Source organism: Micropterus dolomieu, linkage group LG12 (assembly GCF_021292245.1).
Source record: "Micropterus dolomieu isolate WLL.071019.BEF.003 ecotype Adirondacks linkage group LG12, ASM2129224v1, whole genome shotgun sequence".
In the NCBI taxonomy this organism is placed as follows: Eukaryota; Metazoa; Chordata; class Actinopteri; order Centrarchiformes; family Centrarchidae; genus Micropterus; species Micropterus dolomieu.
In genome coordinates, this window is record NC_060161.1 from 29604698 (window position 1) to 29617756 (window position 13059).

The 13059-nt window shown below is 39.0% G+C and overlaps 2 protein-coding genes across 5 annotated transcripts in view; both read right to left on the minus strand.

Moving 5' to 3' along the window:
• The window catches only part of LOC123981194 (NLR family CARD domain-containing protein 3-like), a 14925-nt gene extending 10064 nt beyond the window's left edge, over nt 1-4861 (minus strand). Inside the window, exons 1-6 of one of the 3 annotated variants that reach the window (XM_046065922.1) lie at nt 4755-4861; nt 4288-4399; nt 3809-3913; nt 2701-2787; nt 1697-1887; nt 14-1333 (exon numbers count right to left, since the gene is read on the minus strand). In XM_046065922.1, coding sequence (XP_045921878.1) covers nt 14-1333; nt 1697-1887; nt 2701-2787; nt 3809-3906 — 1696 coding nt within the window. In that variant the 5' untranslated portion in view covers nt 3907-3913; nt 4288-4399; nt 4755-4861. Of the gene's footprint in view, nt 1-13; nt 1334-1696; nt 1888-2700; nt 2788-3808; nt 3922-4287; nt 4400-4754 lie in introns of those variants that run through there. The other 2 variants (XM_046065920.1, XM_046065921.1) reach the window with 2 other exon arrangements.
• A 2030-nt stretch (nt 4862-6891) lies between these two features.
• LOC123981193 (NLR family CARD domain-containing protein 3-like) overlaps nt 6892-13059 on the minus strand; it is a 14024-nt gene continuing 7856 nt past the window's right edge. The window contains exons 7-11 of one of the 2 annotated variants that reach the window (XM_046065919.1): nt 12213-13056; nt 11833-12006; nt 11500-11673; nt 11055-11101; nt 6892-10541 (exon numbers count right to left, since the gene is read on the minus strand). In XM_046065919.1, the coding sequence (XP_045921875.1) occupies nt 10009-10541; nt 11055-11101; nt 11500-11673; nt 11833-12006; nt 12213-13056 (1772 nt within the window). In that variant the 3' untranslated portion in view covers nt 6892-10008. The remainder of the gene's footprint in view (nt 10542-11054; nt 11102-11499; nt 11674-11832; nt 12007-12212; nt 13057-13059) is intronic. The other variant, XM_046065918.1, reaches the window with a different exon arrangement.

A 13059-nucleotide genomic window follows, 5' to 3' on the forward strand; every position in this document is an offset into this window, starting at 1 on the left:
TCAAGCAAAGTATGTTCTTTGTCCTTCAGGTCGAGGAAGTCGCCGAGCTCTTTTGTATTCTTGTTTGTGAAGCAGTCATAGACAAAAAGAGCTGCAAAGAACTCCTGTATGGTCAGGTGCACAAAGAAGAAGACCTTTTTCTGAGAAAAGACGTCTTCTTCCCTAAGAACTGTGTTACAAAGTCCAGAGTAGATGGCTGCCTCTTTTATGTCAATCCCACATTCTTCTAGGTCTTCATCATAGAAGATGAGGTTGTTCTTCTGCAGATGAACAAATGCGAGCTTGCCGAGTTTCAGAAGAAATTCCTTGTGAGTTTTCAGAAGTGTCTCTTTGTTTCTCTCAGTCTTCTTTTCATATTTTCTGCTTCTGCGTTTTGTCTGGGCAAACAGGAAATGTGCCATCATCTCTGTTAGAGTTTGAGGAACTTCAGCTGTCTCGTCTCCCCCAAAGATCTCCTGAAATAATACGGCAGAAATCCAGCAGAAGATCGGGATCTGGCACATGATGTCCAGACTCTGTGAAGAGCGAATGTGTGAAATGATCCTGTCAGCAAGACCCAAGTCCTGATGAAACCTCCTCCTGAAGTACTCCTCTTTCTGTGGGTCACTGAACCCTCTTATCTCCGTCACCATGTCCGCAAACTCTGCAGCGATCTGATTGGCTGCTGCTGGACGGGATGTTATCCAGAGGTTAGCTTCAGGAAGAAGGTTTCCCTGGATGAGGTTTGCAAGGAGATTTCCCACAGATGTTACTTCGCTGACAGATGTTACCGGCTTGTTCTCAAAGTCCAGCTGAAGTCTGCTTTCATCCAGGCCGTCCAGGATCACCAGGACTCTGGCTCTGATGAAATCCTCTGAATCTTTCAGATCGTGGAGCGCAGGGTGAAATTCAGTCAGGAGCTTGTGCAAGCTTTTGTTACCTGAACTCAAATTCAGCTCTCGGAAAGCGAGACTGAAAACAAAATCCAAGTCCTGGTTCTCTTTCTCCTCGGCCCAGTCAAGAATAAATTTCTGCACAGCAAATGATTTTCCAATGCCTGCAACCCCCTTCGTCAGGACTGTTCTGGGGGGTTTCTCTTGGCCAGGCAGAGGTTTGAAGATGTCACTGAGGTTGATAAACGTTTTAGAAGATGATCGTCGTTCCAATTTATGTTTAATGTGTCTGAACGCATGTTTTTCATGTGGAGCTCCACTTTCTCCAGTGGCGATGTAGAGTGATGTGTAGATTTTGTTCAGGGAGGTCCCTGGGTCGCCATCACCTTCAGATATCAAAGTAAATTTATTTTGCATTGCTTCTTTAAGATTCTTCTTGGCTTTCAAAACGGGGCTGGTCTCTGTAACAATCAAACACATGCCAATAACAAATGAGTGGTTATCAAATAATTTTATTTAGGACATGCAAAAAGCACAAGCAAACACGAAATCTTGACTTTAATGTCTTTAATGTCAATTTATTATTATTCTGATATATTATATGTTCTTAGTCAGAGTTTAAAGTCTGAATGCAATTTGGAACCTGAAACCACCAAAGAGTTATATAATCAGAATTGGGGAGAGAAACTTGATTGACTTGAAGGTACATTACTAATACGTGATGACCAACCATGATGATGAAGTATTGATCTGTTACTAGTATTAGTTGTAGTAGCAGTAACAGCAGTACTAAAGGTATGTATGGAGGACATATGTAAAGTTACCAGTGTGCTGTTCGTGATCTTTTCTGGGTTTCTTTCCACACTTTGAGCAGCAGTAGTCTGCTGGTGAATCATCCTGGTCCCAGTCTGAGCTGATACAGTGTTTGCATGACCAGTGTCCACAGCTGAAATGGACCGGATCCCTCAAAACCTGCATACACACTGAACAGCTGGACGGCTCTCCAGGCAGCTGGCTGATGGGTGATAAACAAATGAAACATTATTGCTGTCAGATGTGAGTCAGTAACGGTGATACCGTGTTCTCTGGGGGAGCCTCGTCTGATGAACAATTGAATGACACTGTCAGTTTCACAATGTTTGCCCCATGGCATGAAGCCTTTTGGTCTGAGGGAGAGTTCAGAGTGAAGGCCAGGCATATTTTAAATGCAGTTTAAAGTGCTTCACAGATGACTGTTATTATTATTATTATTATTATCATCATCATTATTATTATTAATACTACGACTAATAATAAAACAACTGGAGTTAAATAAAAGAAAGAATACTAGATAAAATGTATGTTCCATATGTGCTAAGACCTTGATCTAAATTAACAGTAATTATAACCGAAACAAAGGACGCCACGTACTGAACCAAAGGTTCTTTACAATTCTGGACAAAATATTGTCGTGTACCATTACACGACAAATAAAACTTCTGTTAGAAATGCAATTTTTAAAAAAACAAACAGGACAGAACAGAACAGCTGCTAAAACTGTAAAGTAAAATGTAAATTTGTTGAAAGTTGCATGTTGTCTTTCCAGATTCCATGTTGTCTGTTAATTAATTTTACATTTTATTAGACTTCTTGACATTCTACATATGTAAAACTGCATAACAGAGATATGAAGGCGCATAATGCTGATGTCAGAGATGCACAACGTGAATGAACCTCCGTCACACATAGTTTCATCTGATCAATCTCTTTATAAATCTTTGATAAACAAACCTTAATATGTATTTAGATGCAAGATATTTTCTTTCCTGTATACATTAAATAAAATTACCTTTGTGTCCTTTTAACACCAAAGCTGATCGGCTGGTTCATGGATGCATCACTCTTCATCGAAACAAGACTGGGAGCAGTGGACTTCCTACTCAAGTGTAAAAAGAGAAAAAATCATTTTATTACACTACCAGTGAAAAGTTTGGACACACAAATAAAAGGCACATTTTTCCATTAAAATAACACAGAATTGATCAGAATTACAGTGTAGACATTGTTAATGTTGTAAATGACAGTTGTTTCTGCATAGGCCTTATCTCAGCCCATAAAAAGAAAAGATTAGTTTTAATAAAGATTAGATTAATCTTTTCTTTTTATGACTTTTTCTTTGCAACTCTGCCTAGAAAGCAAGTATTCCAGAGTCGCCTCTTTACTGTTGACGTTTAGACTGCTGTTTTGCAGGTACTGGTAGTGAAGCCAGTTGAGGACCTGTGAGGCGTCTGTTTCTTTAGACCCTCTAATGTATTTGTCCTCTTGCTCAGTTGTGCACCGCGGCCTCCCACTGCTCTTTCTGTTCTGGTTACATCCAGTTTGCACTGTTCTGTAAAGGGAGTAGTACACAGCATCTTCTGTGTCTGGCGTGGAATAGTTTCATTTCTCAGAACAAGAACGGAAAAAAGTTCTTGTGAAGTTTTCTTGTGAAACTCTGCAAGAAAAAAGTTCTAAAGTCTAAAGAAGGCCAGTTTTATTGGCTCTTTACTGAGGACAACAGTTTTTAAGCTGTGCTACCATGATTGCAAAAGGCCTTTCTAATGAGCAATTAGCCTTTTAAAATGATAAACTTGGACTGACAAACACAACGTACTTTAGGAGCACAGGGCTGATGGTTTCTGATAATGGGCCTCTGCAGATATGCCATAACAAAGCAGCCGTTTGCAGCAACAACAGTCATTTACAACATTAAGAATGTTTACATGTATTGTATTTCTGATCAATGTGATGTTTTTTTAATGGATAAAATATTTGTTTATCATTCGAAAACAAGGACATTTCTGTGTGTCCAAACTTCTCCCTGTTAGTGTACGTTTAACTTACTCAATAGCCAAGAACATGTCTATAACCTACACACATGAATGTATTTATTAATAGTGGACAAAGTTATGGATTACCGTTTTAACTTCTCATCACCAAAGCTGATTGGCTGGTATATGGATGCATCAATCTTTATAGGAACACAGCTGGGACTCCAGGATTCAGCTTCACTCATCTGTGAACTGTTAAATAAAAAGAGACAGAAAAAGGTCCAGAAACCGCAAAACATAACTAAGAGACTCCAGCCATGCTCGAGGCTTTGTGACGTTGTACTTAGGCACAGTGGTATTTTGTATCTGACCTACTGTATATAGTGTTTATGTACAGTATCTTATACTTCCAGCTTTCTAGTTTTGTATTCGTAGTAAGATAACCTGTATCTTACTGTGTATATTCACACCACTACTTTTTAAATGTAAAGCACCACGCTGCTATATTTTATAGGACTTTAGCTGAATTAAATATAATCGGCCTACAGTGATTAAAACTTTGTACAGTGTGTTTTTCCCTTGTTCATGACGTCATAGCTGCACATTTATGAAGGCTATCACAGTACCTGATTGGCAGCTCACTGCAGGAGCTGATTGGCTGTTCGGACGTCAAAGAGAAATTGCTGTAGGTAGAGCTGGATCACTTCCTCTTCTTCTCCGACATATCTACTGCAGCAGCTGAAACACAGCTATCACTATGTCACTATGTAGATCTGTATTTGATGCTCTGTTGATTCTTGTATGTTGTTCCTCAAATGTAAGTCGCTTTGGATAAAAGCGTCAAATGAGTAAATGTAATGTAATGTATCAAAAGCCAAAAAAACGTTTCAAGAGGTTTGTAAAGGAGACGTTTCATACATACACAGACACATAGGCCTATATCCACTTGTGTAATATAGGCCTAGTTAAATTCTAATACAATGCAGTATATAATGCGTTTGATTTGTCGGAATGGCCAGCGTAGCATACAAACTTTGGTTCATTGTTTCAGTACATATTCTACGCATGAGCCCTAAAGGACATCTGAACTTACAAAAAACTTGACTCCTCGTTGCTTTCAGAATCCAAAATATTTTCTATGGACGTTTCACGTGACCAGGACACTCAAAGTTGTAGGCTGTAGCTACTGAATACGGATGTTCCCGTCAGTTAAACTTTCGGTATCGACTCTCCCCTCCCCTAACATCAGACTGGATGGTGTCACATTTCTGCATCCGGAATCTTCTCTCTGCTTTATTCTGTGAGTCTCATAGTTCATCTCATGATTATTACCAAAGTCCTTATATGCAGCTCAGTTTAAACTGTTCTGTAAGGTGAATACTTTTAACACTTTTTAAGCACTTTGGCGTCACCCAGTGGAGCGAAATACTCACCACAAGTGCAGGGACTCCTACATAGCCGACTGATCCTCCTCAGGTAATATAATCTAACTAGTACCCTGAGGACACAAAGGTCACAAAGAGGTGCATGTATGGCTTTTCTAAACCATCTTGTCTTCTTCTACAAATCAACAACCCACAGTTTTCAACAAGCAGATCAACAAACTGAGACACCCTGCAGACTTCTAATCTTTTCGACTGGACAGTCTGAACCTCCTCCGGGTCCCCATATGAGTTATTCGACAGATCATTCAACAGTAATTCAGCATTTTACACATTTCTACCACGGTGATGGACGTGACTTTGCTCATTTGAAGGTAAGTAAAGTAGGCAAATTGTAAAGCAGACAGCACCAACCCCGTCTAAGTCAGATCATCATTACTAATGTTCTGCTCTGGCTGCATGTATACAGAAAGAAGTTATATTTCTATCACTACAGTTCATTCCAACACAATGATGGAAATGTCGGCTCCTTACGGGAAGCCGGATCTTATGGCTAAGTTTCTTTCATTTTGCACGAGTAAATTAGGTTCAGCGATACTAAATTACTTGACTTCATGTGACTGCATTACACAAGGTGACGCCATGTCCCTCTGCTCCTCAGTGAATTTATAGTTTACATGAAATGTGTTATGTAGCCTAAATAAAGTCGTCTTGCACTGAATGCAATTCACACAAAACGAAATATTAGAAAACTTTTTAACTCTGCCCAGCAGATGCTACACCAATCCAAGGATAGTAGCCTAATCAAGTGGACCCTCTTTCCTGCTGGGAGTTGTAGAGTGTTTGTGACCAGAGTTATAAGTTACTGGTTCACGTGAAGGGCAGCAGATCTAGGGCAGAAGTGTAATTTGGCCACATTGATAAAAAGAACAGCTCTCACCAACTCGGCTCTGTTTGCCCCTACCACAGTGCCGTTGATAAGAATCAGATTGTTCGTGAATGTAACATCACAACTACATATTCACTTATGCCAGCTTATTTTTTTTTAACCGGGCAGGTCACTTAAGAACAAGATTTACAACAGCGTCACTGGCGGACAGACACAGAGAATACAGACATAGCAAATGTCAGACACACAAACACAAACCCCTGTTTTGTTAAGCAACAGGTCAGTGAGTCAGTGAATGCAACACAGACCAGAATAAGTTTGATTTACTAGCACCTGAAATTCTGCTTGTACCAGACGCCATCAACAATGTAAATGTGAATTTTGGTGACACTGTCACACTGCATTCAATCTGCCTCAACTTTTCACAATTAAAGGTGCATCACAGCGTCATGATGCAACCTTTCTGGTGTACTGTTTTACTCTGTTCACTGCACTGTAGTGCTATATGAGACTAAATTAAATCCTTTTTAAAGAAGAAGAGGAGCTCCAATGTGGCCACCAGAGGGCGTACACAACACTTATGTAGAAAACTGAAGAGCCTTTTAGAAAAGTGATCAGCATTAAAATAATAGTAAATGTAATTACCTTATGTTAACAACAGTTTTCTTAAGAACTCTATTCAGTAGAAAGAAGTAAAACCAAAGAGGTAAAATTAAAAAATATGTTTTTGTGATTTGGGTGTTTCATACCTTAATCAAAGTTTTAAAACACCGGAGAAGTCAGAAGATCAGTGAAATAATTCTTAAAATCCAAACGTGTAGACTTTATTTACTATATTATTAGCATCTGAGCAGTTTAAGTTGACTTAGAAACTAATAAAACCAGGTTGGTCAGTTGTATCAGTCTATCAACAGGACAAGGAGGACAAATTGTCATATTCCAAAAACAGACTGATCAGATTCATTTGCTTGTGTTTTAATCTTAATAAGAACAAACATGTAAGGCATGTACAAGCTTGTGATGTACAAACATCTTTCAACTTGTCCACTACAAATTAGCCTCACAGAAGCCAGCTGGACTCACAGCTTCTCTCTGAGTGGAATAAAACTGATAAAAGTGAGGAATTGTTTCTGTGAGGTTATTTTTTAGCCTTATAGAGAGCAAACGTCACGTCCTGTCGAGCGTCTGTCCCACTAGCTTGTGTAACTCAATGCAATCTCTCATTTAGCATTTCTTTCACTTTCTTTCCTTCTTTTAAAAAGATGATTCCTGAAATTTAAAATGAATCACGATTCTTTAAATTCATGATTTATCTCCCACCTTAAAAACATTCAGAGCTTAAAGTTTACCCACTTTGTGACCCTGAGCAAGACACTTAACCCCTAGTTGCTCCAGAGGCGTGCGACCTCTGACATGTTTAGCAATTGTAAGTCGCTTTTATCCAAAGCGACTTACAATCTGAAATGTTTACATCACCTCTTCATTGATTTTAGGGCTGGCTTTGTGAGGCTAATGAGACATATTTCAGAAAACACACATTAATTAATGGATTACATGAAAATACTAAAACATGTGAACATACCATATATGAATAACTGTCATTTATAACATCTGATCTAAATACCACAATATACAATGTATTTAACTTAATATGAAAAATCTGTTTCTCAGCTACAAAATATTCAATCATGACGGCGACTCAGTTTAGTACTTTGGACGGTCCTTTTACTTTTAATACCATCTATGAAGTGCAAACTCAAAATGTTTGGAAATGTTTGGAGATAAACACAAAAACAGGTAAAACAAGAAATACAAATTACATTACATATACAGTGGTTATAACACAAACCTACAGAATTAAGCACACGTGAATACCCACAATTTAAACATAATACAAAGTCAAAACAGATCAGCTGATATGAGCTGCTGAAATCTGATGCTGGTTCCACCATGTTTCTTTTACAGATTATTTATTTGACAGCCAGTAGAGAGAGACAGGAAACATGGTGGGAGAAGAAGAAGGAGGTACGACATGCAATAATGGTTTAAAATGTGGATGTTGCAGTTATGTGGAGCCACCAGATCTTTATCTTTAAATTGAGCTGTGAGCTGTAACTTCAGGAGGTGACATACAGTTATCAGATGTTTATTACTCTTTATTTCTATTTTACATGAGTGTAAATTAGAAATATTAATTTTAATGTAATAAACCTATTTTTATATTTACTCATTTAGCAGATGCTTTTATCCAAAGCAACTTTCAATTGCTATGTCAGAAGTTGCATACCTCATTTTAAGGTAAATTAACAAGACTACAGCCACGCTAGTCGCTCTGTGAGGCTTTGAGCTAAATGCTAATATCAGCGACATTCTCAAAGCGCTGATGTTTAGCAGGTGTGATGTTCACCATCTTAGTTAAGCATATTAATGTGCTAACGTTTAGAAATGAGCAGAAACTACATGGTGGAGCTGCATGAAAAGTCAGATGATCATAAGTTTCTACAATTCATCCAGAGGGGAACATGCATGTCAACACAAATGTGTTTTGAGATATTTCAGTCTGGACAAAAGAGGTGGACATTGGCATCCCTACAGTCCTGCTGCTAACATGGCTAAAAAACCAACAGTCTGCTACAAAAGTTAAAACAACTTTAACAAACACGACACAAACCTGCAATATTCAAGACACTCAAATGGAAAGAAGTTAAACATAATACATGATGCTGCTGTCCAAAGTCAAAGCTAACGCAGCTCATGGAGGCTGATATGACACCAACATGTTTTAATTAAAGCTGCCGATAGCTGAAGATTGAAGCTGATGTTTGTCTTTATATTGAGCTTTGAGCTTTGTTAGCTGAAGGCAGGGCCTACAAACAGTTTTTTCTATTTTCTCCAGTTTTCTATTATGTCACTCTCAAGCATTTTAATACAATAGCTTATCTTAATGCTTTTTAATTCAAAGTAGAGTATAAAGTGTGGTACAGAAACATAGGTGTTTTAAGGAGATTATACTGGACAGTCAGCAGTTTATACAAATATATACAGATGCAACAGCTCCTCAAAAACTAAAGCAGGAAAACTGTATGAGACTTCTTAAAATATACATATATTTCATATTTCAATTCATTTCTTATACATCGTGATTGAAGATGATAATAGAACATTATCTGTGATAATGTAATGAACATTGTCCATATTTATGCAATCGCTTATATTCTTACTTGAAAACGGCAGCATGTGATGTTCAGTCAGATTCTGGGTTAAAATTGCAGAAAGTAAGACAGCTTTTTCTCATATATATGTACCATTTTAAATTAATACCTTAATGATTAAACTAAGCATGATAGAAATTATGATCATAATGTGTTGCTTTTAAGTTGAGAATATTTTAGAATATTTTATAAGCATGTAGAAATGAACACTTGGTTATTAAAATCCTCCCCTCAGTTCCCAAACTAGATGAATGCTTCAATTGTGAAAATCAAATCACAATAGCATCTGTTAATAGATGTATGTTAACAAAATTCAACACCTGCTTGTACATTTAACCCTCCAGATTACTCCATAAATTCACTAGAATGCAATGAAAAACAACTTTCTGGAGAAAGATTATCAGATACCTGGTTTAAATTATCTCCCAAAGACGTCTGGAGGTTGTCAAGTATGCGGAGCAACTAAATGTATTCATCATTGACCATGATTACTGACTTTGTTGATCTATAAATACTTTAAAATTGTGAATTTCGCAGCTAAACCTTTTAAACTTAATACCTGGGGATTGAAGAGTGATGACCACGACCCCTGGGGCTGCTTCAAACTCCCTGTTGTATTCAAAGTTTACAGCCTGCTGGTGTGTCAATCTTCTTCCCATCTTTCTCCATCGATATTCCTTCTTTTGCAGAGATAAACCTGCTTAGACATGATACCAACAGATAAGAGCGGTTAACTCTGTGTGTTTTCTAAAAGTCTAGATTGCTAAAAATATTGCTAAGAACGTCTCCTGATTTTATAGGAGATGACCTCACTGTCCATGAGCAATTCTTCACCCGTGTTGCTCGTGTGAATGCAGTGAAAGTTCATGTTAGCTGACAGAATGATGCAGAGGACTGAATGTGAAGTTCAACAGCAGGATAGAGCAGCTCAGTGAACTCTGTTTTGAAGGTGTGGAGGCAGACTCTACTGTCAGAGGAAACTCTGTAGAAGGACAGAGTGCCAGCCGGACAATCCAGATACACTCCCACTCGACTGGAGCGAGAGCACAGAGACGATACAGTGATACTCTTGTTGTTGTGCAAAACATAACAACCATTTTCAGAGCAAATCAGACACCAAGACTTGTCGTTGCGTCCCAGCTTACAATCATCCACTTTCCCTCTCCTGCCAATGGTTCTGTACGTTAACCCGATGTTGAAGGGCTCCAACACCTCGACCTCCCAGTAGCAGCGTCCGTCTAGACCCTGTTCACACAGCACCTGTTGCCAGTGATCAAACCTTTCTTGGTGATGATGATGTGGCTGCTCCTCTTCCACCCAGGTCACCTTTCTGTTCCCTTCAGAGAGAAGGAGGTTCTTGTGGGCTGTGTTGGGATCCCAAGTGAGCTCACGGGCATCTGGAGGTAAGAAAACACTTTACTTCAGGAACATAGACTGTAATAATATAACTTGTAGCCAATACTGCTGGGCATCACTCCAATGAGACACAAATGAAGTCATATTTCTGGTTCAGAGTTCCTTCCCTGCAGAAGAATTGTCATTATTAACGCCTCAGTGAGAAATATTGTATTTCACACTAAAAGACATCCACGATGAGTTTGATGGTCCTGTTTTGCCTCTACTATTAACAAAGTAACACAAGTCATTAGTTAATGTCAAGTCAACAGCTAATGTGAGTTCATCATTTCAATTATCCCAATCAGAGGATATTTTTCATTTTTGTTCTAATCTTAGTGTAACCTGTCCTCATTGTTCACTAGCCTGCGGTACTTTTATTTATGTAGCTCTATTGATGTAATGGGCAAAAAGTACAGAAAACAGAAATTCACTTAAATTAAATGAAATAAAAATTTGCTATTTGTCATTGTGGTCAGAAGATTCATCAACTCTTCGGGATTTCAGATACTTACATTTCTTGAATCCTGGTTTCATCCGGTGACTTCCACCATGTTCAACACTGTGGAGAAAAATGAGGATTAAAACTTTCAAAGAACCATTTACCTGAAACCGTGCTGATCTCAGAATATCAGAGGTACAGATGTGTCTGTTGTAAATCTATATCTATATATAGAGTATCTATTGTTAGTGCCTATAATGCAAGTATCTGATGGTACTCTTGATTATCTTGACGTGAATCTAAATGTCAGAAGTAGAATCCATTGAGCTCATTTATTGCATATCTGTTAAAATATGTTTTTATTCTTGCAGTGTGACTTTAGTTTAAAACTCTTATCTACAATCTAGTTTTATGGTAGGCAGTACACTCCATCTCTCTATAGTGGATGGAGCTGAGCAGCACTTTTCTTTCAGATCAGTGGACGAGTAAAAAATCTACTACTCCAGCATTTTAATTACTTGAGTGTGTTGAGCTTGTATTGTGGATCGTCCCTCAGCTCAGAGAGCAGCTTCTCTCCTGAGTCTCCTGGATTGTTGTAGCTCAGGTCCAGCTCTTTCAGATGGGAGGGGTTGGACCGTAGAGCCGAGGCCAGATGACCACAGCCTTCCTCGGTGACCAGACAACCTGACAACCTGAGAAAACACAGTGTTTGTGTTCATTAGCATCCAGATGTGAGATGTCTTTACAGAGCAACATTACTCAAAGTTCTTCTTGCATCTCTGAATGAATGTAAAGAAGGTTTGCTAAAAATGATGAGCAGGGTTGCTGGTATATGAACGTCTAATAAATACCTCATTATTTCCAGTCTGCAGCGTTGGCTCGACAGTCCATCACAGAGCAGCTTCACTCCTGAATCTTTCAGGTCATTGTTGCTCAGATCCAGATCTCTTAGAGGTGAGTAGGGGAACTTGAGACCAAAAGCCAGATGTTCAACCCACTCTTCAGTCACTTTGCAGTCTGCTAGTCTGAGGGTGGATAATAGGATTGTAAAGAAAAATCATGTCATTTTCATTGGACCTATCACCAGGCAACATACAGGCTGCCATAACAATCTCATTAGTGGAGCTTCTTGGGAATGTATGCCGTCTGAGAAGAAGATCAACTTAGACTACACAGAGTAAATTAAATAAGCACCTGATTATTTGACATATTACAGAGAAATTAAACTTACATGGCCTTTCTGCTGCTCCTCACAGCTGGTATCAGCCTCCTCCTGCCTTCCTCTGATGTGTTGTAACTCTTCAAGTCCAACACATCCAGATCATTCTTCGATACCTGCAGCATGTAGGCCAGTGCAGAGCAGTGCAGGGGAGTCAGCTCTGTTTTTGAACCATCTGACAACGTCAGATATTCCTGAATCTCATCTTTGACTTTGTGATCTCTCATCTCCACCATGGTCTGGAAGAGGTTGATGCAACTGTCTGGAGAGAGGGTCTTCCTTCGGATGGCTTTGAGGTGAGTCAATACTTTCTTGTCTGTATCTTGGCCTGGGTCCGGCGATGTCAGCAGACCCTGAAGGACTCTCTGGTTGGGTTCAACCGTGAGGCCAAGGAGGAACCGCAGGAAGAAGTCCAGGTGGCCGTTCTTCTTCTCCAACACTTTATCAACTGTCATCTTTAGAAGATCAAGCAAAGTATGTTCTTTGTCCTTCAGGTCGAGGAAGTCGCCGAGCTCTTTTGTATTCTTCTTTGTGAAGCAGTCAAAGACAAAAAGGGCTGCAAAGAACTCCTGTATGGTCAGGTGCACAAAGAAGAAGACCTTTTTCTGAGAAAAGACGTCTTCTTCCCTAAGAACTGTGTTACAAAGTCCAGAGTAGATGGCTGCCTCTTTTATGTCAATCCCACATTCTTCTAGGTCTTCATCATAGAAGATGAGGTTGTTCTTCTGCAGATGAACAAATGCGAGCTTGCCGAGTTTCAGAAGAAATTCCTTGTGAGTTTTCAGAAGTGTCTCTTTGTTTCTCTCAGTCTTTTCATATTTTCTGCTTCTGCGTTTCGTCTGCACAAACAGGAAATGTG